General features: G+C 44.9%; 2 protein-coding genes across 6 annotated transcripts in view; one reads left to right on the top strand and one right to left on the bottom strand.

Annotated features, from left to right (window-relative positions):
* usp16 (ubiquitin specific peptidase 16) overlaps nt 1–14,447 on the bottom strand; it is a 35,162-nt gene extending 20,715 nt beyond the window's left edge. The window contains exons 1-15 of one of the 5 annotated variants that reach the window (XM_036965702.1): nt 13,779–14,447; nt 13,507–13,616; nt 13,046–13,123; nt 12,719–12,903; nt 12,418–12,521; nt 11,729–11,844; nt 11,221–11,498; nt 10,510–10,608; nt 10,040–10,170; nt 9,797–9,884; nt 9,427–9,502; nt 7,000–7,091; nt 6,181–6,234; nt 5,424–5,606; nt 539–1,061 (exon numbers count right to left, since the gene is read on the bottom strand). In XM_036965702.1, coding sequence (XP_036821597.1) covers nt 539–1,061; nt 5,424–5,606; nt 6,181–6,234; nt 7,000–7,091; nt 9,427–9,502; nt 9,797–9,884; nt 10,040–10,170; nt 10,510–10,608; nt 11,221–11,498; nt 11,729–11,844; nt 12,418–12,521; nt 12,719–12,903; nt 13,046–13,100 — 1,984 coding nt within the window. In that variant the 5' untranslated portion in view covers nt 13,101–13,123; nt 13,507–13,616; nt 13,779–14,447. Of the gene's footprint in view, nt 1–538; nt 1,062–5,423; nt 5,607–6,180; nt 6,235–6,999; nt 7,092–9,426; nt 9,503–9,796; nt 9,885–10,039; nt 10,171–10,509; nt 10,609–11,220; nt 11,499–11,728; nt 11,845–12,417; nt 12,522–12,718; nt 12,904–13,045; nt 13,129–13,467 lie in introns of all 5 variants that reach the window. The other 4 variants (XM_036965699.1, XM_036965698.1, XM_036965700.1 and 1 more) reach the window with 4 other exon arrangements.
* Nucleotides 14,448–15,578: 1,131 nt separating this feature from the next.
* Nucleotides 15,579–22,631, top strand: rwdd2b (RWD domain containing 2B). Its single transcript, XM_036965246.1, has 6 exons — nt 15,579–15,879; nt 16,019–16,240; nt 17,682–17,749; nt 17,833–18,047; nt 19,668–19,839; nt 20,023–22,631. The coding sequence occupies exons 1-6, from the start codon at nt 15,862–15,864 to the stop codon at nt 20,273–20,275; spliced, it is 948 nt and encodes a 315-aa protein (XP_036821141.1). The 5' UTR covers nt 15,579–15,861; the 3' UTR covers nt 20,276–22,631.
* Nucleotides 22,632–24,187: the final 1,556 nt, after the last annotated feature.

Below are 24,187 nucleotides of genomic sequence, written 5' to 3'. Positions count from 1 at the left end.
GTCACAAGACCGGGGACTTCAAAACAGGCCTACGGCACTTCAAGGGAACTGTAGCCTACTGTTCAGATGGGTTAAATGGAAACTGAAATCTGGACACTGACTGTAGGTCGATAACCTCTCATATAGCCTTAATATTAACTCCTGCAGAAGTAAACATTTCTTGCAGTAAAATGATACAATAAATGTAGGCATTTTTTTTTTTTTTGGGAACAAGAGTGGGGAAATATGATTTCTTTCTTTCAGCATCTTCAGAGAATGTGAATGTGCGGTTAGGGACCGTCTGTAAAGGTGCTAACTTTATCAGCATCATAAAAGCTGACAGTATTTCAACCAGATAAAATATGCATCCAAGCCGAAATGAATCCTTATCAGAAACATGTTGGCTGGTTTTCATTCTATTTCCTTACAAAGGGTCAAACCGATGTCATTTCGAAATGTCGCAAAGAATTCCCGGACCCTAAATGTCTATCCTCTGCAAAGAACCAGAGGTGACAAAGAACATTTAGGGGGCGGAAAGAAGTGCAAAATGCAACATTACCCATCTCAGCAGACGTGTCTCCATCTCTGCACCCCAGCTCCAGGTCCGAGTCCTCAGAGGCTAGGAAGGCTTCGTTCAGAGATAGTTCACCGAGCTTGTCTGTCAGTTTGGTGTCTTCCTCATCTCCAGACGGTTGGGCTGCATCAACATCATTCTCCTCCTCCTCCTCTCCTCTACGTTCAGGCTCGTGTCCGTCTCTTTTTACAACCCCCTCAGGGGACTGGTGACGCTGCTCTTCTGACATCACAGTGGAGTGGTTGTTGGACACAGCCACTGGTTCACAATCCTCCTCCTCTTTCTCCGTGTGCCCTACCCCCTGAGGTTTCTCTTGGTCCTGCTCTGAGGGAGTGGTTTCGGACCTCTCGGTCTCTGATGATTGGCTCTCAACCAGAGGCTCCTCCTCCTCTCCCTGGGTACTATTTCCTGTCTCCTCCCCCTCCTCTGCTGGTACTGGGCTCTCTGCGGTGATCTCTGGAGGTGTGAAGCTGTCCAGGGTGACTAGCTTCTGCTGACGTCTCTGGTTCTGTGGACACAGACAGGAGAGAGACATTACAGCGTGGTAAACTCAAAGTTAATACAGAAAGAAAAGGCTGTCGACACTGCTACTGCTTTAATATGGCTACTGCTTTAATATGGCTACTGCTTCCACACTGCTACTGCTTTAATATGGCTACTGCTTTAATACTGCTACTGCTTTAATACTGCTACTGCTTCAACACTGCTATTGCTTCCACACTGCTACTGCTTTAATACTGCTACTGCTTTAATACTGCTACTGCTTTAATACTGCTACTGCTTCCACACTGCTACTGCTTTAATATGGCTACTGCTTTAATACTGCTACTGCTTTAAATACTGCTACTGCTTTCATATGGCTACTGCTTCCACACTGCTACTGCTTTAATATGGCTACTGCTTTAATATGGCTACTGCTTTATTAATGCTACTGCTTACAACTTGCTACGGCTTTAATACTTCTACTGCTTTAATACTGCTATTGCTTTAATATGGCTACTGCTTACACACGGCTACTGCTTTAAAATGTCTACTGTTTTATTAATGCTACTGCTTCCACACTGCTACTGCTTTAATACTTCTACTGCTTCCACACGGCTACTGCTTTAAATACTGCTACTGCTTCCACACTGCTACTGCTTTAATACTGCTACTGCTTTAATACTGCTACTGCTTTAATATGGCTACTGCTTTAATACTGCTACTGCTTTAATATGGCTACTACTTTAATATGGCTACTGCTTCCACACTGCTACTGCTTTAATATGGCTACTGCTTTAATATGGCTACTGCTTTAATACGGCTACTGCTTTAATATGGCTACTACTTTAATATGGCTACTACTTTAATATGGCTACTGCTTCCACACTGCTACTGCTTTAATACTTCTACTGCTTTAATATGGCTACTGCTTTATTAATGCTACTGCTTTACTATGGCTGCTGCTTTATTAATGCTACTGCTTTAATACCTCTCCTGCTTAAATACTGCTTCCACACTGCTACAATACTTATCCTGCTTAAATACTACTTCCACACTGCTACTGCTTTACTATGGCTACTGCTTTATTAATGCTACTGCTTTAACACTTCTACTGCTTTAACACTTCTACAATACTTCTCCTGTTTAAATACTACTTCCACACTGCTACAGCTTTAATACTACTACTGCTTTAATACTTCTACTGCTTTAATATGGCTACTGCTTTAATATGGCTACTGCTTTAATTCTGCTTCCACACGGCTACCTTTTTAAAACTACCACTGCTTTAATACTTCTACTGCTTCCATAGTGCTTAGTAGTGCTTTAAAACAGCTACTGTTTCCACAATGCCACTGTTTAATATGGCTACTGCTTTAAAAACAGCTACCGCATCCACACTGCTACTGTTTTAATACTGCTACTGCTTCCACACTGCTACTGTTTTAATACTGCTACTGCTTCCACACTGCTACTGTTTTAATACTGCTACTGCTTCCACACTGCTACTGCTTTAATACTGCATTGACAATGGATTTCGTTGGACAGTGAATACCATGTGTATAAGGTACATACCATCAATAAAACTTTAAAACTTTAAAGTACACTATTCATTGAGCTCTGGTCAAACGTAGTGCACTATATAATCAAATAAAATCACAAGTTTATTTAGAATAGGGTACCAGAATCCTCCTAACTCTACCTCGGCATTAGGGTACCAGAATCCTCCTAACTCTACCTCGGCATTAGGGTACCAGAATCCTCCTAACTCTACCTCGGCATTAGGGTACCAGAATCCTTCTAACTCTACTTTGGCATTAGGGTACCAGTATCCTCCTAACTCTACCTTGGCATTAGGGTACCAGAATCCTCCTAACTCTACCTCGGCATTAGGGTACCAGAATCCTCCTAACTCTACCTTGGCCTGTTTCTTGGCATTAGGATACCAGAATCCTCCTAACTCTACCTTGGCATTAGGGTACCAGAATCCTCCTAACTCTACCTTGGCCTGTTTCTTGGCATTAGGATACCAGAATCCTCCTAACTCTACCTCGGCATTAGGGTACCAGAATCCTCCTAACTCTACCTCGGCATTAGGGTACCAGAATCCTCCTAACTCTACCTTGGCCTGTTTCTTGGCATTAGGGTACCAGAATCCTCCTAACTCTACCTCGGCATTAGGGTACCAGAATCCTCCTAACTCTACCTTGGCCTGTTTCTTGGCATTAGGGTACCAGAATCCTCCTAACTCTACCTTGGCCTGTTTCTTGGCCTGTTTCTTGGCATTAGGGTACCAGAATCCTCCTAACTCTACCTCGGCATTAGGGTACCAGAATCCTCCTAACTCTACCTTGGCCTGTTTCTTGGCATTAGGATACCAGAATCCTCCTAACTCTACCTTGGCATTAGGGTACCAGAATCCTCCTAACTCTACCTTGGCCTGTTTCTTGGCATTAGGATACCAGAATCCTCCTAACTCTACCTCGGCATTAGGGTACCAGAATCCTCCTAACTCTACCTCGGCATTAGGGTACCAGAATCCTCCTAACTCTACCTTGGCCTGTTTCTTGGCATTAGGGTACCAGAATCCTCCTAACTCTACCTCGGCATTAGGGTACCAGAATCCTCCTAACTCTACCTTGGCCTGTTTCTTGGCATTAGGGTACCAGAATCCTCCTAACTCTACCTTGGCCTGTTTCTTGGCCTGTTTCTTGGCATTAGGGTACCAGTATCCTCCTAACTCTACCTTGGCCTGTTTCTTGGCATTAGGATACCAGAATCCTCCTAACTCTACCTTGGCATTAGGGTACCAGAATCCTCCTAACTCTACCTTGGCCTGTTTCTTGGCATTAGGATACCAGAATCCTCCTAACTCTACCTCGGCATTAGGGTACCAGAATCCTCCTAACTCTACCTCGGCATTAGGGTACCAGAATCCTCCTAACTCTACCTTGGCCTGTTTCTTGGCATTAGGGTACCAGAATCCTCCTAACTCTACCTCGGCATTAGGGTACCAGAATCCTCCTAACTCTACCTCGGCATTAGGGTACCAGAATCCTCCTAACTCTACCTTGGCCTGTTTCTTGGCATTAGGATACCAGAATCCTCCTAACTCTACCTTGGCATTAGGGTACCAGAATCCTCCTAACTCTACCTTGGCCTGTTTCTTGGCATTAGGATACCAGAATCCTCCTAACTCTACCTCGGCATTAGGGTACCAGAATCCTCCTAACTCTACCTCGGCATTAGGGTACCAGAATCCTCCTAACTCTACCTTGGCCTGTTTCTTGGCATTAGGGTACCAGAATCCTCCTAACTCTACCTCGGCATTAGGGTACCAGAATCCTCCTAACTCTACCTCGGCATTAGGGTACCAGAATCCTCCTAACTCTACCTTGGCCTGTTTCTTGGCATTAGGGTACCAGAATCCTCCTAACTCTACCTTGGCATTAGGGTACCAGAATCCTCCTAACTCTACCTTGGCCTGTTTCTTGGCATTAGGGTACCAGAATCCTCCTAACTCTACCTTGGCCTGTTTCTTGGCATTAGGGTACCAGAATCCTCCTAACTCTACCTCGGCATTAGGGTACCAGAATCCTCCTAACTCTACCTCGGCATTAGGGTACCAGAATCCTCCTAACTCTACCTTGGCCTGTTTCTTGGCCTGTTTCTTGGCATTAGGGTACCAGAATCCTCCTAACTCTACCTTGGCCTGTTTCTTGGCCTGTTTCTTGGCATTAGGGTACCAGAATCCTCCTAACTCTACCTCGGCATTAGGGTACCAGAATCCTCCTAACTCTACCTTGGCCTGTTTCTTGGCATTAGGGTACCAGAATCCTCCTAACTCTACCTTGGCATTAGGGTACCAGAATCCTCCTAACTCTACCTTGGCCTGTTTCTTGGCATTAGGGTACCAGAATCCTCCTAACTCTACCTTGGCCTGTTTCTTGGCATTAGGGTACCAGAATCCTCCTAACTCTACCTCGGCATTAGGGTACCAGAATCCTCCTAACTCTACCTCGGCATTAGGGTACCAGAATCCTCCTAACTCTACCTTGGCCTGTTTCTTGGCCTGTTTCTTGGCATTAGGGTACCAGAATCCTCCTAACTCTACCTTGGCCTGTTTCTTGGCCTGTTTCTTGGCATTAGGGTACCAGAATCCTCCTAACTCTACCTCGGCATTAGGGTACCAGAATCCTCCTAACTCTACCTTGGCCTGTTTCTTGGCCTGTTTCTTGGCATTAGGGTACCAGTATCCTCCTAACTCTACCTTGGCCTGTTTCTTGGCATTAGGGTACCAGTATCCTCCTAACTCTACCTTGGCATTAGGGTACCAGAATCCTCCTAACTCTACCTCGGCATTAGGGTACCAGTATCCTCCTAACTCTACCTTGGCCTGTTTCTTGGCCTGTTTCTTCTGTTTCTTCTGCTGGTACTTGCTGCCAGTAGGAAGGTCGTCGGAGTCACCGTTGGTCATGGAGACAGGGCTGGGGCTGTCTCCGTTATTATATTTCACCTCAGTGCTAGCCTTCTGGTTCCCCGCTCCTTTCTTCTGGCTCTTCTTCCTGTAGGCCTGAGAGAATGCGGCAAACCATGACGTTAAGCAGTAGAGCATAACGGTAACATGGCATAGCATAACATGACACAACATGGCATAACATGACGCAACATGGCATAACATGACGCAACATGGCACAACATGACGCAACATGGCACAACATGACGCAACATGGCACAACATGACGCAACATGGCACAACATGTAAGATAAACAGCTGGGCTATGCTCAGAAGATAAACAGCTGGGCTATGCTCAGAAGATAAACAGCTGGGCTATGCTCAGAAGATAAACAGCTGGGCTATGCTCAGAAGATAAACAGCTGGGCTATGCTCAGAAGATAAACAGCTGGGCTATGCTCAGAAGATAAACAGCTGGTAAAACGTAGAGGAAATGTCCTCATCCATCATGGATTGACAGCATGTTTTCATGATGTCATACACCCGCTAGGGCACATGTTGTTTTCATGATGTCATACATCCCGTTTTCATGATGTCATACACCCGCTAGGGCACATGTTGTTTTCATGATGTCATATCCAGCTAGTGTAGAAAAAGACAAACCTGTCATCATCATCATCATCATCATTACCTGGTCTGAGACAGGAAGGGACAGATCCAGAAACATCTCCTTGACCAAAGAAACCTAAAAAAAACAACAACGACAGACATGTAGCATATGTATGGGTTGTTGTTAAGGGGGTTAGTGGTCAATCAGTGTTCATAGGGGATGGATGATCTTTAGTTGGGTTGGCAGGGTAACCTAGTGGTTAGAGTGTAGAGGAGGTAGGTAGCCTAGTGGTTAGAGTGTAGAGGAGGTAGGTAGCCTAGTGGTTAGAGTGTAGAGGCGGCAGGGTAGCCTAGTGGTTAGAGTGTAGAGGCGGCAGGGTAGCCTAGTGGTTAGAGTGTAGAGGCGGCAGGGTAGCCTAGTGGTTAGAGTGTAGAGGCGGCAGGGTAGCCTAGTGGTTAGAGTGTAGAGGAGGTAGGGTAGCCTAGTGGTTAGAGTGTAGAGGCGGCAGGGTAGCCTAGTGGTTAGAGTGTAGAGGCGGCAGGGTAGCCTAGTGGTTAGAGTGTAGAGGCGGCAGGGTAGCCTAGTGGTTAGAGTGTAGAGGCGGCAGGGTAGCCTAGTGGTTAGAGCGGTGGACTAGTAACCGGAAGGTTGCAAGTTCAAACCCCCGAGCTGACAAGGTACAAATCTGTCGTTCTGCCCCTGAACAGGCAGTTAACCCACTGTTCCCAGGCCGTCATTGAAAATAAGAATTTGTTCTTAACTGACTTGCCTTGTTAAATAAAGGTACATTTTTTTTTTTTTTTTTTAAATAGTATCGTTCAGTTCATGGCTTTTTTTTGCTCTGACAGTTGGTGTAATCGGATAGAAACCCGAAGCGGGAGTGATTTGAACCGTACCTACCGTCTTGCATTGCTGACACATGACCGTGCTGGTCATCTCCCCACCAAACACCTGGTCTACGAAGTTACTAGGAGCTCCCTTCTTCTCATACTCTGGAACAGGCAAACCACAACATGGGATAACGAAGGATAGGCACAAGGGACGTATTGGACTAGGGTCGCCTGGGAGAGTTACCTAGGCTAATGTAAGAATATTTGGAAGATAAATACACAAAAACGCAGAGGACTAACGGTCAAGAGGGAGTTAACGATCAATTGGTCAGAGACAGGGGAGGAATTTGTCTAGGCATTGAGCCTGAAACAGGATACTTGCCATTTGGCCATTGGCCCAGATTTATTACATTATTATTATTATTATTATTAATTCTAATTGGTCAACCACAGGCTAGGTTTGGGTTGTAAAACTACATCCTGTCTCTTTGTTCTGTGAAGAGAATCACTGAGGACAGGGGAGAATGAACATCTACCTCTCAGCATAACATATATGATTTGTCCTCTTTGAATAAACCCATTTTTCTCCCCCTGATTTACTTTGGGGTCTGTTAATGAAGAGTAACATCAACTGGTAACACGAACTACAATGGTATGTAATATACTCTAGTATGCAAGATGTCCAAATTCATGGACTATCAATCTAATCAAATGTATTTACAGCGCATTCGCAAAGTATTCAGACCCCTTCACCTTTTCCACATTTTGTTACATTACAGCCTCAGTCTACAATGGATTAAAAAAAAAATCATCATCAATCTATACACAATACCCCATAATGACATCACAATACCCCATAATGACATCACAATACCCCATAATGACATCACAATACCGAATAATGACAAAGAAAAAACAGGTTTTCAGAAAAGTTTGCAAATGTAAAAAAAATACAGAAATACCTTATTTACAAGTATTCAGACCTTTTACTATAAGACTTGAAATTGATCTCAGGTACATCCTGTTTCCATTGATCATCCTTGAGATGTTTCTACAACTTGATTGGAGTCCACCTGTGGTAAATTCAATTGATTGGCCTTGATTTGGAAAGGCACACACCTGTCTATATAAGGTACCACAGTTGACAGTTCATGTCAGAGCAAAAACCAAGCCATGAGGTTGAAGGAATTGTCCATAGAGCTCCGAGACAGGATTGTGTCGAGGCACAGATCTGGGGAAGGGTACCAAAACATTTCTGCAGCATTGAAGGGTCACAGGGGCCTCCATCATTCTTAAATGGAAGCTGTTTGGAACCAACAAGACTCTTCCTAGAGCTGGCCGCCCGACCAAACTGAGTAATCAGGGGAGAAGAGCCTTGGTCAGGGAGGTGACCAAGAACCCTGTGGTCACTCTGACAGAGCTCCAGAGTTCCTCTGTGGAGATGGGAGAACCTTCCAGAAGGACAACCATCTCTGCAGCACTCGACCAATCAGGCCTTTATGGTAGAGTGGACAGTCAGAAGCCACTCCTCAGTAAAAGGCACATGAAGGACTCTCAGACCCTGAGAAACAAGATTCTCTGGTCTGATGAAACCAAGATTGAACACTTTGGCCCGAATGCCAAGCGTCATGTCTGGAGGAAACCAGACACCGCTCCTCACCTGGCCAATACCATCCCTACGGTGAAGAATGGTGGTGGCAGCATCATGCTGTCGGGATGCTTTTCAGCAGCAGGGACCAGGAAACGAGTCAGGATCGAGGTGAACGGAATCGAGGGAAAGATGAACGGAGCAAAATACAGAGAGATCCTAAATGAAAACCTGCTCCAGAGCGCTCAGGACCTCACACTGGGGCGAAGGTTCACCTTCCAAAAGGACAACAACCCTAAGCACACAGCCAAGACGACACAAGAGTGGCTTCGGGACAAGTCTCTGAATGTCCTTGAGTGGCCCAGTCAGAGCCCGGACTTGAACCTGATCAAACATCTCTGGAGAGACCTGAAAATAGCTGTGCAGCGATGCTCCCCATCCAACCTGACAGAGCTTGAGAGGATCTGCAGAGAAGAATGGGAGAAACTCCCCAAATACAGGTGTGCCAAGCTTGTAGCGTCATACCCAAGAAGACTCAAGGCTGTAATCGCTGCCAAAGATGCTTCAACAAAGTACTGAGTAAAGGGTCTGAATATTTATGTAAATGTGATATCTTTTTTATATATATATATAAACGAGCAAAAATCTCTAAAAACGTATTTTTGCTTTGTCATCATGGGGTGTTGGGGTGTAATGTTGTGTTGATTGTTGAGGTGTGGGGAAACAATCGAATCCATTTTCGAATAAGGCTGTAACGTAACACAATGTGGAAAAAGTCAAGGGGCCAGAATACTTTCCGAAAGCAATTTATAAAGCCCTATTTACGTCAGCAGTTGTCAAAAAAGTGCTTTTCAGACACCCAGCCTAAAACCCCCAAAGAAGAAGCAATGCAGAACCCCTTAGCCTTACCCTTGACTAACTTCTTCGATTGTTCAGCATCTCTTCCATGTTTTTTCAGTGCTTCCGATATTCCAGAGTTCAGTCTCTGGAGAATAAAAAAACAAATGAATGATACAGGTATATATATATATATAAATAAATGCTACAGCAGAACAGGTTTCCATTTAAAGTAGAAAGGGAAGTCTTATTTGGAGGGCTAGGTACACATCCTGTTCAGCTAAATAACCTCAATAGCTTTACATCTAAAAATTTCCAAACTAAAAGATGTCGAATTATAAAAAGAGATCATTAAATCACAGTTAAATCTCCTGTGTGTCCGTAGTCTATTATAGGTTACAAGTGTACCAGGAATGAGATCTGGTAAAACACAGTCTTATACTTTCATCTCCTCGGCTCTCATCCCATCCAGCAAGTAGCGAAGAAGCTCCTGGCTATCCTGCTGCTGGAACCCTTTAAACCGTGCCGCTCTGGGGAGGTGGGGGGTGAAGGGGGGGAGGGGGGGGAAGCGATTAAAAAAAATAAAACCTTTCTGATGTAAGAGTGCTGATTTCAACAGAAACTTCACTTGAAGGCAGAAATCTTAAAAAAAATAAAAATACAAAAAAATTAAAATACTACTCACTTTTTGCAGACCTGACTGAAAAGTTCTCTCGGGGTGACCACCCCCTTCTTAGTCTCCTGGATCTCATTCAGGATCTGACACATCGCCACGGTCAGAGACCCCGGAGGACCTAGCTGCACCAGGATGGGTTCCTGGAGGAAACAGCATCATCAGCAACAACAACAACAGAACAGGGTATTCCGTTGAAGTATAAACCAGACTTGGCTGGGGGGGGGGGGGTCAGAAAACGTTTAGTTACGGTGTGATCTACTGAATCTCCAGGTTTAGTTCATTAGGATCTCTATTAGCTACTGCACATGCAACAGAGGTACAGAACAGTAAGGTGAGGAGGTCTAACAGGAGAGGAAGGGGAACCTATCAGGTCTGAGGAGACTCCAGGTGAGGAGGTCTAACAGGAGAGGAAGGGGAACCTACCAAGTCTGAGGAGACTCCAGGTGAGGAGGTCTAACAGGAGAGGAAGGGGAACCTACCAGGTCTGAGGAGACTCCAGGTGTGATGGTGACACTGGTCTTCTCTTCAGCTGTCACCTTGTTGATGACCTGTCTCAACATCTGTGTCTGAGAGAGGGCCTGCAACAGAAACATGGAGAACAATGGTTTATTACTCTACAAATATAATTCTGAACTAAGCCTACTAATAAATAGCAATAGTCACATTCAGACCAAGGCTGTGTATGTATACCAATCGGGCTCTGGTCCAAAGTAGTGCACAATATAGGGCCCTATAAACTCTGGTCCAAAGTAGTGCACAATATAGGGCCCTATAAACTCTGGTCCAAAGTGGTACACTATATGGGGCCCTATAAACTCTGGTCCAAAGTAGTCCACTATATGGGGCCCTATAAGCTCTGGTCCAAAGTAGTGCACTATATGGGGCCCTATAAGCTCTGGTCCAAAGTAGTGCACTATATGGGGCCCTATAAGCTCTGGTCCAAAGTAGTGCACTATATGAGGCCCTATAAGCTCTGGTCCAAAGTAGTGCACTATATGGGGCCCTATAAGCTCTGGTCCAAAGTAGTGCACTATATGGGGCCCTATAAGCTCTGGTCCAAAGTAGTGCACTATATGAGGCCCTATAAGCTCTGGTCCAAAGTAGTGCACTATATGGGGCCCTATAAGCTCTGGTCCAAAGTAGTGCACTACACCATGTAGCCATTTCAGACACAGCCCAAGGTTCCTTACCTGAACAACAGAGTTGAAGAAACAGGTGTTTCCAAGGTTACTGAGTCCTCTAACTGACAACGCACAGCTGCTGACTCCTCCCACTGCACCGCTGCTGGCTCCTCCCACGGCCTTCTGTCCTCTAGTCAAACTGCTGCTCTCTTTCAAACCGTTTTCTTTCTTGCCGTTCTTCTTCTGGTTTTCTTTCGGTTGTGTCACTGTGTTCTCTTCCTTCTCTTCTGGCTTGGTTTCCTGTGGCTCTTCTATCATGCTGTCCTCCAGCTTCACTATTGAATGCTCTGAGTCAATCACAACATAATATCATTACAATACTAGTCAAATCTGATGCTAATCTAATCATGTAGTCGTATCGCGGTAGAATTCTGTGAGAATTGATTGACTGATTTAATTTGATCATTCAAAGTAGAAAGCTGTTCCAAGCAGAGACAACATTACATACGTTAAAAATTACCAAAGATAATGACACACTAAAGCCCAACAGGAAACGTAGTCTAGATATGGGACTCACTTCTCTGTGGACTTTGTTTCCGGGGCTCAGACAAGGCCTGTTTCTTAATGTTGTTCACCAACTGAGCCAGATGGCCTGTTTTAGAGTACTGGACATCATCATCACAGATGTAACACCTGTATCATAAGACCACACAGGACAATGGTCAGGGATGTAAAATGTTTAGACATTAGGGGGAGGGGGGGGGGGGGGGGGTGATGTTTTGACAACAACAAAAACAAAAAACAACAAGCGCACTGTGTAGTGTAATGTGCTAAAACAAACTTTAAAATTATAAATGTTTTTTTATTATCATGGTTCTAACCTTTGACCCAGAGTTTTGCCTGGTCAACTCACGCAGTCAGGTAAAACTCCTTTCCCTAGTTACTGGGCCAAGCTTTTATTTAATACCATTCACAGATCCTTGTGTACAATATGTCCTTCTTCTACATGTGCAGTCTTCAGTGAGAGTGATGCAGGGTCTGGAGTTTACCTTGACCCTCTGGTCTCTTTTCTTCTGGTCGTGGGACATGGTCAGTTAAACCTCCTGGACCCAGTATGATAAGAGGAACAGGCCTCCGTCCCAAATTGCACCCTATTCCCTACATCTTACACTACTTTGGACCAGAGCCCATACGTAGTGCACTATGTAGGGAATAGGGTCCCATTTGGAACGCATGGCTCGCAGACACAGTGTTCTATTGGCTCACCAAACGCTCCAGTTGTCCAGGCTGAGCACCAGACAGTGAGGGTCTGACCGAGGCTTCTCGTAGTGCTTGATAGCATGCTGATCCTCAGAGGTACGCCCACACCCCTGGAAAACCAGAAAGACTGTTCGTCAGGTACATTTCACACACACACCTCTACAATTGTTCACCTAATACCTTTTTTGCACTATTGGTTAGAGCCTGTAAGTAAGCATTTCACTGTAAGGTCTACTGCACCTGTTGTATTCGGCGCACGTGACAAATAAACGTTGATTTGATATCTAATGTATTTAAGGAACCTTACTCGGTGTCCGCATTTTAAGCACATCCATATCGTTGGTGTTTCGCTCATCTCCTCTGATGGAGCCTGTACAGCAGCAGCCGGCTCTTCACCCCTACAGTCTTGGCAGCTGTTACAGGCGGAGTCTATCCCAGTCTTCTTCAGGAAGCTGGAGTCTACACCTTTACGGATATGGTTGCACGACGGACCTGCGGTGAGAGGGACACACCAGAGAGGAGTTAGGCTAGTTCACGGTAGCTAATAATGACATTGTATCTGTCCTGTATTGGTGTGTGTGTGTGTGTGTGTGTGTGAGAGAGAGTGAGAGAGTGAGAGAGAGAGAGACCCTACCAGTCAGGTCTATCACTTCGTCCTCTCTAGGACCTTTCTGCCTCCTCTTCACCATCTTGTCTGGAAGACTTTAGACAGCTGACCTAGACAGAATGAGTCATCATCACAAACTGCAAGTTAGCCAGAGAGGAGTGTAACGTTAGCTAGCAGTTTCATGTTACTCAGGTAAATATAAACCTTCTGACTTGAAAAAAAAATACTGTAGTTAACTTAACGTTACTACCTAGTTGTCATTTATAGGAACAGATTTAGCTAGCCTACTTATAAGCTGTGTAACGCTAGCTAGTTAGTTAATAAGAAAAGTCATTGTTACTGTAGCTACCATTACCGTCCACGGGCGTCTGTCAAGCATCCACTACAAATGTTTTGATTCATGTATTTGGATAATTGCAAGAAAGAGATCACACAATAAATAAACATACCCAGCAACGTGACTAAATAGGTACCCGTCACCAACCTACCCGGCAGAGGAGCGCTTTTTGTGAATCACAGTCGCCCGTTTCGTTTTCCCTTCTTTGAGTAAGACTCCAAACTATACATATCTCTGTGCCGAGTCCACACAGCTAACAACCTTCAGGAAGAAAAAAAATACGCCAAAACTACACAAAATGATAACTATCCATATTTGAAAACAATAACATCTTAAGCCAGTTGCCACATATACTTGAACAAATAAGAAGCGCTGTGGTGGTGGTGTACGGCCACCGATAGAACAATGAGACAGATATTTTACCGGATGTAAAAAATGTGAAGCATCCGCTTGGTGTTTCCATCCAATATTCTTGTGAGAGGAAGCCCACTGGCCGGCAGTGGGAGAAGACTTTGGCCAACATTCAGCAAATTTTCTCATTGATAAAACATTTGATTTCAATAGTTTTCTGTTCCCAAAACTAAATATGTTATGAACAGAGTGGACTAAGTTTTGTAGACTACCCTTTGCGAAGAAAAATACAATTAAAATAAAAACAAAGTCGAATTCAAGTTAACGCGTACTTCATAGAGTAGGCGTTCCCTAACGGAAATATGCAGATAACGGTAAAACGCGCCAATAGGATCTCTCTAGCTCTGCCCACCTCCTTGCTTGTTCCGCTCAGTGTGACTAATTTGTTCCCATTGGAAACGACAGGCTGTGGTCTATCTTGGTTTAGTTATAAATATTTGGTAGCACTGTAAAGCAAGGTTCTGACTAGAGGGGGTACAGCTACGACCGGAAATGACTATTCGTAGCAGGTTAAAATAGCATTTTAACTAAGCCGAACCCTTTTCCTAATTCAAATCAAATGGTATTTGTCACATACAACAGGTGTAGGTAGACCTTACACTGAAAGGCATATTTACAAACACTTAACCAACAATGCAGTTCGCCTGACCTGCCACGTGAATTATCCTAACCTTATGCATACATTATCCTAACCTACTACGAAAAAGTAACTTCCCCGAAGTACTTCCGGGTCACGGATTTGTGGAATTCTTCAGAATAAGAGGCTGTATACTTTGTAAATTATTAATTACAGCGAACATTGTAAAATTTGCAAAATGATCGATATTTTATACTAGTTATCATACAAATGATAATACAAAATATTTATTAGATATGTTTTTATTATTATTTTCACGTCTAAATGGTGAACAATGTTTTTGTTGTGTGTATTCCAATAATTTATTGCACAGAGTTAAACGTTTGCTGTACATTGTGTCGCAATAAAAGTGGGTACATTCTACTCCGGAGTGCTTCTAGTTTCCAAATCCAGAGTTGACACCCCGAGGAGCGTCGCTGCTAATTTAACAGCCCCTTAATTAAAGAGTGGCGAATCCGTTTAAATCTAATTGGACATACATATACATTTTTATAACAACCAAATACTTTTAATAACTAAACCACAGCCTGTCGTTTCCAAAGGCAATTATTAGCATTAGTGACTCTGGTGTCCCTTATCAAGACCAAACTTTGGGAGGCCAGATGTGGTGCAGTTAATGACACTCTCAAGTGGTCACCGACGGGAATGGTTCAATTTATAAAACAGGAAGTTTGGAAAAGAATACAATTCGAAATAGATAAGGGGGGCATTGCATCAGTAAAACAGAGATGGAAAGGGATTTACCCGTCATTGTAAATGTGTTTATAACCGATATATAGTTGTATTACATAGGTACAATTGAAATGTAATCTAAGCCTTTGTAGATATTTGATATACACTGAGGTTTATCCAGAGTGCATTTTGGCATATGTATATATATGTATATATTTTTATTTATAGAATTGTTTGTATTGTTTTTGGAGATTGTCAGAGGCATGTTAATCTTGAATATAGGCCAATAATACTGGTCAGGTTCTGCAGAACAGCACTTTTTTTTAGGAGTTTTGATATTCTTATATTGTTACGGTACTTTTTGATACTGTTTGTAAGTATCCATGTTATGTACAACGTTATGCACTAAATTTGTAATTGTATTTGAATGTGAAATTAAAATAAAAATGATTTTCCCCAAAAATATATATATATATATATCTGTCCCGGCGTACAGCCGATCTAGTAGGTAAATGTATCCGGGTCGTTAGAAACGCCACGCTAGCATCGTAAACTAATCGTAGGGATTTAAAAAAATATATATTTGGTAGTGTGTTAAATTGACGTGGTGCAAATAATCACCGATTCCCTCTTACAGAATCGGATTTCTGTCCAACTAGCCACAGATAGTTAGCTAAAAAATGTTTTTGACCATTTGCAACTAGCATACTGATGGCTAACAACGAATGAGTTTGGGTCCTCCGCCATGGAAAGCATGCTGTTATCTGTTCTGTTTATCAAGAGAACATGACACTCCCTGTGATGGTGACGTGTAACTTAAAGTTCTTTCAATCTTTTTGACATCTGCATGTGCTGAAATAATCACTGCCCCATATGTCCTCATAGGCTAATTCTGAACAAGGAGTCTTAATAACAACAAGGCTATAACACGGATTTTCTGCAGGAATCGTCGAACATTATGGTCCATCTAGAGCAGGCGGAATCTCACCTGGCTGAGATAGAGCTACTCTCCAGTATGTACCCCGGTGAAGACGAGCTGGTGATTACTGACCAACTAGCTGTGGCTGAGCTCAGGGAGTATGTGGAGGGAGCAACAGATACCTATCCTCAGTCCAGACCACACATCCTCATCAAACAGAAGCTGGACACTGACACTGTGAAGGGGGTAGGTTAAAAGCACAGCACATGATAATCATTCTACATTCACTTGGCATGACTGACTCACTCAGCTGAGGCCATATTTTATTTAAATTTGATTTATTTAACCTTTATTTAATTAGGCAAGTCAGTTAAGAACACATTCTTATTTACAATGATGGCCTGGCAAAAGGCTTCTTGCAGGGACGGGGGCTGGGATTAAAAAATAATAATAATATTAATATAGGACAAAACACACATCACAACATATAGAGCAGGGGTTTTCAACTATTACCATACGAAGTCCAGAGCCTGCTGGTTTTCTGTTTTACCTGATGATTATTTGCACCCACGTAGTGTCCCAGGTCTAAATCAGTCCCTGATTAGAGGTGACCTGGTGTCCCAGGTCTAAATCAGTCCCTGATTAGAGGGAAACCTGGTGTCCCAGGTCTAAATCAGTCCCTGATTAGAGGGAAACCTGGTGTCCCAGGTCTAAATCAGTCCCTGATTAGAGGGGAACCTGGTGTCCCAGGTCTAAATCAGTCCCTGATTAGAGGGGAACCTGGTGTCCCAGGTCTAAATCAGTCCCTGATTAGAGGGAAACCTGGTGTCCCAGGTCTAAATCAGTCCCTGATTAGAGGGAAACCTGGTGTCCCAGGTCTAAATCAGTCCCTGATTAGAGGGGAACCTGGTGTCCCAGGTCTAAATCAGTCCCTGATTAGAGGGGAACCTGGTGTCCCAGGTCTAAATCAGTCCCTGATTAGAGGTGACCTGGTGTCCCAGGTCTAAACCAGTCCCTGATTAGAGGGAAACCTGGTGTCCCAGGTCTAAATCAGTCCCTGATTAGAGGTGACCTGGTGTCCCAGGTCTAAATCAGTCCCTGATTAGAGGGGAACAATGAAACAGTGCAGTGGAACTGACTTGGAGGTCCAGTTGAGTTTGAGGGCTATAGGGTATATAAACACACAACCTGACAATCATTATATTATATTCTACATTCACTGACTGTCATACAGTAGCCAGGGATATCTATAGACTTGGAGGTCCAGTTGAGTTTGAGGGCTATAGGGTATATAAACACACAACCTGACAATCATTATATTATACTCTACATTCACTGACTGTCATACAGTAGCCAGGGATATCTATAGACTTGGAGGTCCAGTTGAGTTTGAGGGCTATAGGGTATATAAACACACAACCTGACAATCATTATATTATACTCTACATTCACTGACTGTCATACAGTAGCCAGGGATATCTATAGACTTGGAGGTCCAGTTGAGTTTGAGGGCTATAGGGTATATAAACACACAACCTGACAATCATTATATTATATTCTACATTCACTGACTGTCATACAGTAGCCAGGGATATCTATAGACTTGGATCAGCTTACCAATATAAACGGCATTTTTATATTTATTCATTTAAACATGAATTACCTTCCTTTGTCCTCTTCCGCTCAGGTGAACGTGACCATATCTTGCACCTACTCATCTGACTACCCTAATGTCTTACCTGAAATAGCTGTACGGTAAGCCAGATCTATAGCCTTAATAGAATTGTCTGAAGGACACAAATTAAGTTGTTTAAATTGAGTTCCCCCCCCCCCCCCAGGTGTCCTGACCTCAGCCGATCCCAGCAGGCCCAGCTTCACTCACACATGAACACCTACCTCTCAGAGAGCTGCCGTGGAGATGTCTGTGTCCTCTCTGCCGTGGAGTGGGTGAAAGACAACGTACACCTGTACCTGACCGACAAGACCACATCATCATCAACAGCCCCTGGCAAGAAAGAGTCTCGGTCTACCTGCTCATCTCCGCAGCCCAAAGGTGTCTTTATACCCGGTGTATTTATTGTACAACATTATTTTATGTATGTTTCTGCAAATGTTCCAAATAACAACCCTTAGCACTTTGGAATTTTGACAAATCAGTAACTAAAATGTACTGTTAGGTTCTAAAATGAACCTATTTTTTTATTTTACCTTTATTTAACTAGGCAAGTCAGTTAAGAACAAATTCTTATTTACAATGACGGCCTAGGAACAGTGGGTTAACTGCCTGTTCAGGGGCAGAACGACAGATTTGTACCTTGTCAGCTCAGGGATTTGAACTTGCAACCTTCCGGTTACTAGTCCAACACTAACCACTAGGCTACCCTGCCGCCTCTACACTCTAACCACTAGGCTACCCTGCCACCTCTACACTCTAACCACTAGGCCACCCAGCCACCTCTACACTCTAACCACTAGACTACCCTGCCACCTCTACACTCTAACCACTAGGCTACCCTGCCACCTCTACACTCTAACCACTAGGCTACCCTGCCACCTCTACACTCTAACCACTAGGCTACCCTGCCACCTCTACACTCTAACCACTAGGCTACCCTGCCACCTCTACACTCTAACCACTAGGCTACCCTGCCGCCTCTACACTCTAACCACTAGGCTACCCTGCCGCCTCTACACTCTAACCACTAGGCTACCCTGCCGCCTCTACACTCTAACCACTAGGCTACCCTGCCGCCTCTACACTCTAACCACTAGGCTACCCTGCCGCCTCTACACTCTAACCACTAGGCTACCCTGCCACCTCTACACTCTAACCACTAGGCTACCCTGCCGCCCCTACACTCTAACCACTAGGCTACCTACCTCCTCTACACTCTAACCACTAGGCTACCTACCTCCTCTACACTCTAACCACTAGGCTACCTACCTCCTCTACACTCTAACCACTAGGCTACCCTGCCAACCTCTACACTCTAACCACTAGGCCACCCTGCCACCTCTACACTCTAACCACTAGGCCACCCTGCCAACCTCTACACTCTAACCACTAGGCCACCCTGCCACCTCTACACTCTAACCACTAGGCCACCCTGCCACCTCTACACTCTAACCACTAGGCCACCTCTGCACTCTAACCACTAGGCTACCCTGCCACCTCTACACTCTAACCACTAGGCTGCCCTGCCTCCTCTACACTCTAACCACTAGGCTACCCTGCCGCCCCTACACTCTAACCACTAGGCTACCCTGCCGCCCCTACACTCTAACCACTAGGCTACCTACCTCCTCTACACTCTAACCACTAGGCTACCTACCTCCTCTACACTCTAACCACTAGGCCACCCTGCCACCTCTGCACTCTAACCACTAGGCTACCCTGCCACCTCTACACTCTAACCACTAGGCTGCCCTGCCTCCTCTACACTCTAACCACTAGGCTACCCTGCCGCCCCTACACTCTAACCACTAGGCTACCTACCTCCTCTACACTCTAACCACTAGGCTACCTACCTCCTCTACACTCTAACCACTAGGCTACCCTGCCACCTCTACACTCTAACCACTAGGCTACCCTGCCGCCCAGTGACATGAATAAGTATATTTCATATTTTCAGAAGGCAACAGTTTATATTATTGTAATGTATTATTATTATAGAGCAGTTCAGTCGCCTGTGGATCTACAGCCACCACATCTATAATAAGAGGAAGAGGAAGAACATTCTGGAGTGGTCCAAGGAGCTGGATCTGTCAGGGTTCAGTATGCCTGGCAAGCCTGGGATCATCTGTGTGGAAGGCCCTCAGTCGGCCTGTGAAGACTTCTGGGCCAGGTAGGGTTATACATGTGTAATGTGTTGTTTTTTTTTGGAGGGGGGGGGGCTCTCCATCCATTCAACCTTAACATTTTTTTTTTCAATAGGAATAGCATTAGCATCAGACTGTAATATAGCATGTCACCATGTGTGTTGGTGTATTCTAAAGCTTCTAGAACACTCTCCTCTGTCTGTTTCCAGGGTGAAGGTTCTAACCTGGAAGAAAATCATTATTCGTCACAGAGAGGATGTTGCCGTGGACAGTCGGAGTGCTGAGGCCAGCGTGGCAGACAACACGGATTCCCTCCGTAGGTTCACAGGGTTCGAGGAGGCCATGTTTGATCCACACGGGAACAGAGGAAACCATATGAACCTGGGCCAGCTCTATCAGTACCTCAACGAGAGAGGATGTGGAGACGTCTTTCAGCTTTACTTTGGAATTGAAGGAAGGTAGTATAGCTGATAGGATAGGTCCCATAACTGTTGGTTGTACCCAAATTAACCAATGCAGGAATCAAGTACCCAAATGAACCAATGGCAGGAATCAAATACCCACATGAACCAATGGCAGGAATCAAGTACCCAAATGAACCAATGGCAGGAATCAAGTACCCAAATGAGCCCACAGCTAATCCACACAGAGATGAGCCCACAGCTAATCCACACAGAGATGAGCCCACAGCTAATCCACACAGAGATGAGCCCACAGCTAATCCACACAGAGATGAGCCCACAGCTAATCCACACAGAGATGAGCCCACAGCTAATCCACACAGCGATGAGCCCACATCTAATCCACACAGAGATGAGCCCACAGTAAAGTGAGAATGGTGGTTGGCTGGGAGGGTTTTACTGAACCCCTTCTCAAATACAGGCCTTGAAGTCTAACCCCTACTGGAGTTTATCCTTCCCCTCTAAACACAGATTCAGAACTGTGACACCAGGTAGGGGGGGGGGAATCCCTAACTACCAGGGAGAAAAGACAACCCACCAGTGCTGTGGATACCATTGCTCAGATTTGTGTACGCCTGGTTTCCACACCTCGTCTCCATCAGCCCCTATTTTCAGAAGCGTCGGCTCCAAATCCTTTGTCCAGGATCACCTGAACAGGTGGGATGGTAGATTGAACCATAGTAGCAGTCAAATGGAACACGCTGAAACACGAAGTGAGAATGGTTTTACAGATTCGTCACAAGTCTGATCAAACTTCTTATTTTATGCATTCAATGCATTCTACAAGCAAAAAACAAACTCATGTAAAATATATCCAACGATAAATAAGAATAGGGGTGGTAAATGACTGAGTTTAAAAAAAATACTCAATGGTGCTCGGATAGGGAATTACTGTGCTAATGGCTATGAATGGTTTGTCCCGGGAGATGAGTAACCTTGCCTGAGAACTGAAAACGTATGTTAGCTCCCTGAGCCAATGTCTTGGCTTTGGCACGGTTCATCATGCCAAATACAGTACGAGTTGCACCCGTATAATGATTTTGTAGATACAAACGATGTTTGAGGATAAATGCAACACTTGTAAACATGTCAATTGATATGTGAATAAATTCAACAGGAATTGCAAGCATGCAACTACATTTGAACATGAATACAACTCATTTACTAAACTTGCAACTGGTGAATCTTCTGTGAATCAAAACTACATTTTGCGCTCTTGAGTTTTGGCACTAATTCAGCGACTAACCTCTGCCAAAAGTTTTGTAGCTGCAAACAAGCATCCGAGAATAACACGAGGTCTGGTGGACCAACCGGGTGAGGCGTTGTCATTCTTTCACGTTTCACTGGGTTCCGGTCTGGAAGCATGCTTTCCGTTGTGCTAAATATGGATCAAATGTGTTAAAATTACGAGCTAGCTAAATGATATTCACAGAATTTGAAAGCTACGACAAGGCGTTACCGATGAAGAATTAAAACTAGTGGTTCCACATAGCATAACCGCTACAAAGCTGGGGCAAGCTATCCAGCCTCTTTTCTATTGGCACATGTCTGTTTAGCGAGTGAGCTATCATTAGAGCCTTCAGGCCAGCCTGCATCTTGTGGTTCTTGTTTTGTGTAACAGAGTAATAGGTCTAGCTATGTACTTGTCATTTCTTACTAAATGACAGCTGTAGCAGAGATATTATAGAATGGAGGAGATAGGAATCTCATTGGACAATTAATGGAGGAACGTGTAACGCCCCATTCAGCAGACTGATTAATGGCGTTCGCGTTGTCATGATGCGTCACATCTTTGCTAAGATCAGTAACGCAATCATTTTCATCAAAGTCAAGGGTATGAGTCGAGAAACCTGCCTATTATCCTCGAAAGTATGTAATGTCACGATTTTAAAAGCTATACGATATTACAGAAAACAAGTTAATTATCTCACATCTAGGAAAAGTGATATCATGTACTACTTCTTGTAAATTCTTCTTCGGTAGGGTTTGTTGGCAGCTGGCATCCAACATTATGGCGCATTACCGCCACCTAGTGTACTGGAGTGTGGGCGACTGTTTCTAATGGCGACGTTCTCAGTATACTCTTTAAACTGATTTCCTGGTTCCCCTTCATGCTGGATCTGTCTCTCTCTCTATTTCCCTCTCATACTGACCACACTGTATCAATACATACTCCACCATCTCTGTTTCCAGGCAATAATCACACTTTCCTATCACATTAAAATATGTAATCAACCGACTGTGTCCCCACCCTTAATCTTGTAAAACAAATAGCCTCCCCCCTTTTCTGTCCCTTCCTGCCGTCCTCCCTGACTTTCCTCTGTACTTGAAATAAATGGCTGCTCTTTGTGTGTCTATTCCACTGCTCCTGCCATCTCTGCACCGTCACAAGCTAGCATCATGTCCATATCAGACGTTTAGCCTCTGCCTACTACTGAGTGCTTGTGTAACAGTATAACTTTAGACCGTCCCTTCGCCCATACCCGGGCGCGAACCAGGCACCCTCTGCACACATCAACAACAGTCACCCTCGAAGCATCGTTGCCCATCGCTCCACAAAAGCCGCGGCCCTTGCAGAGCAAGGGGAACTACTATTTCAAGGTCTCAGAGCAAGTGACGTCACCGATTGAAACGCTATTTAGCGCGCACCACGCTAACTAAGCTAGCCGTTTCACATCCGTTACACTTGTTTAGCCAGTACATCAGCTGCCTAGTTCCCCTCCACCCCCACATGGATCAACACCCTCCCTATCTTCCTGTAGTCTCTCCAATCAGATGGATCAACACCCTCCCTATCTTCCTGTAGTCTCTCCAATCAGATGGATCAACACCCTCCCTATCTGTCCCTAGTCTCTCCAGATGGATCAACACCCTCCCTATCTTCCTGTAGTCTCTCCAGATGGATCAACTACTGGAGGTGGGAGGAGCCATGGTGGATTTACAGGAACAGCTACCGTTGGACTAAACTTCCTTCCATACAGTCCTGTCTCCCTCGCCTGGGTATTACCCCACCCACCCAAAGTGTTCTGTCCTCACTCATGTTCCCAGCATGCCTGTAAAATCCGTTTCGAAGGATGAGAAACCCCATGTCCCTGTAGGTTGACCCAATAATTATTTGCCTGTTGTTGGCTCCTAATCCATTCATCCTATATGACCTCTAGCATGTCCAATGAATTCCAGGCTGCTGAACCATACGCTATACTACCACAGTCTATTACAGATCGGATCAATGCAACATACATGGTCCTCAATGAGGAACGCCCCCCCCCCCCCCCCCCCCCACTCCTTCCCTGTCAGACCGGATCAATGCAACATACATGATCCTCAATGAGGAAGGCCCCCCCCCCCCACTCCTTCCCTGTCAGACCGGATCAATGCAACATACATGGTCCTCAATGAGGAACGCCCAGCCCCCCCCCCCCCCCCCCCCACTCCTTCCCTGTCAGACCAGATCAATGCAACATACATGGTCCTCAATGAGGAACGCCCAGCCCCCCCCCCCCCCCACTCCTTCCCTGTCAGACTGGATCAATGCAACATACATGGTCCTCAATGAGGAACGCCCAGCCCCCCCCCCCACTCCTTCCCTGTCAGACTGGATCAATGCAACATACATGGTCCTCAATGAGGAACGCCCAGCCCCCCTCCACTCCTTCCCTGTCAGACCAGATCAATACAACATACATGGTCTTCAATGAGGAACTCCCCCCCCCCCCCACTCCTTCCCTGTCAGACCAGATCAATGCAACATACATGGTCCTCAATGAGGAACACCCAGCCCCCCCCCCCCCCCCCACACACTCCTTCCCTGTCAGACCGGATCAATGCAACATACATGGTCCTCAATGAGGAACGCCCAGCCCCCCCCCCCCCACTCCTTCCCTGTCAGACCGGATCAATGCAACATACATGG

This window comes from Oncorhynchus mykiss, chromosome 27, assembly GCF_013265735.2.
Source record: "Oncorhynchus mykiss isolate Arlee chromosome 27, USDA_OmykA_1.1, whole genome shotgun sequence".
Lineage (NCBI taxonomy): Eukaryota > Metazoa > Chordata > Actinopteri > Salmoniformes > Salmonidae > Oncorhynchus > Oncorhynchus mykiss.
This window is presented reverse-complemented; position numbering and strand designations above follow the sequence as displayed.

Coding starts and splice junctions, on each gene's coding strand:
- rwdd2b (XM_036965246.1), top strand. Junction 16,241..17,681: donor ACACTGACACTGTGAAGGGG/GTAGGTTAAAAG, acceptor TCTTCCGCTCAG/GTGAACGTGACCATATCTTG. Junction 18,048..19,667: donor CTCATCTCCGCAGCCCAAAG/GTGTCTTTATAC, acceptor TTATTATTATAG/AGCAGTTCAGTCGCCTGTGG.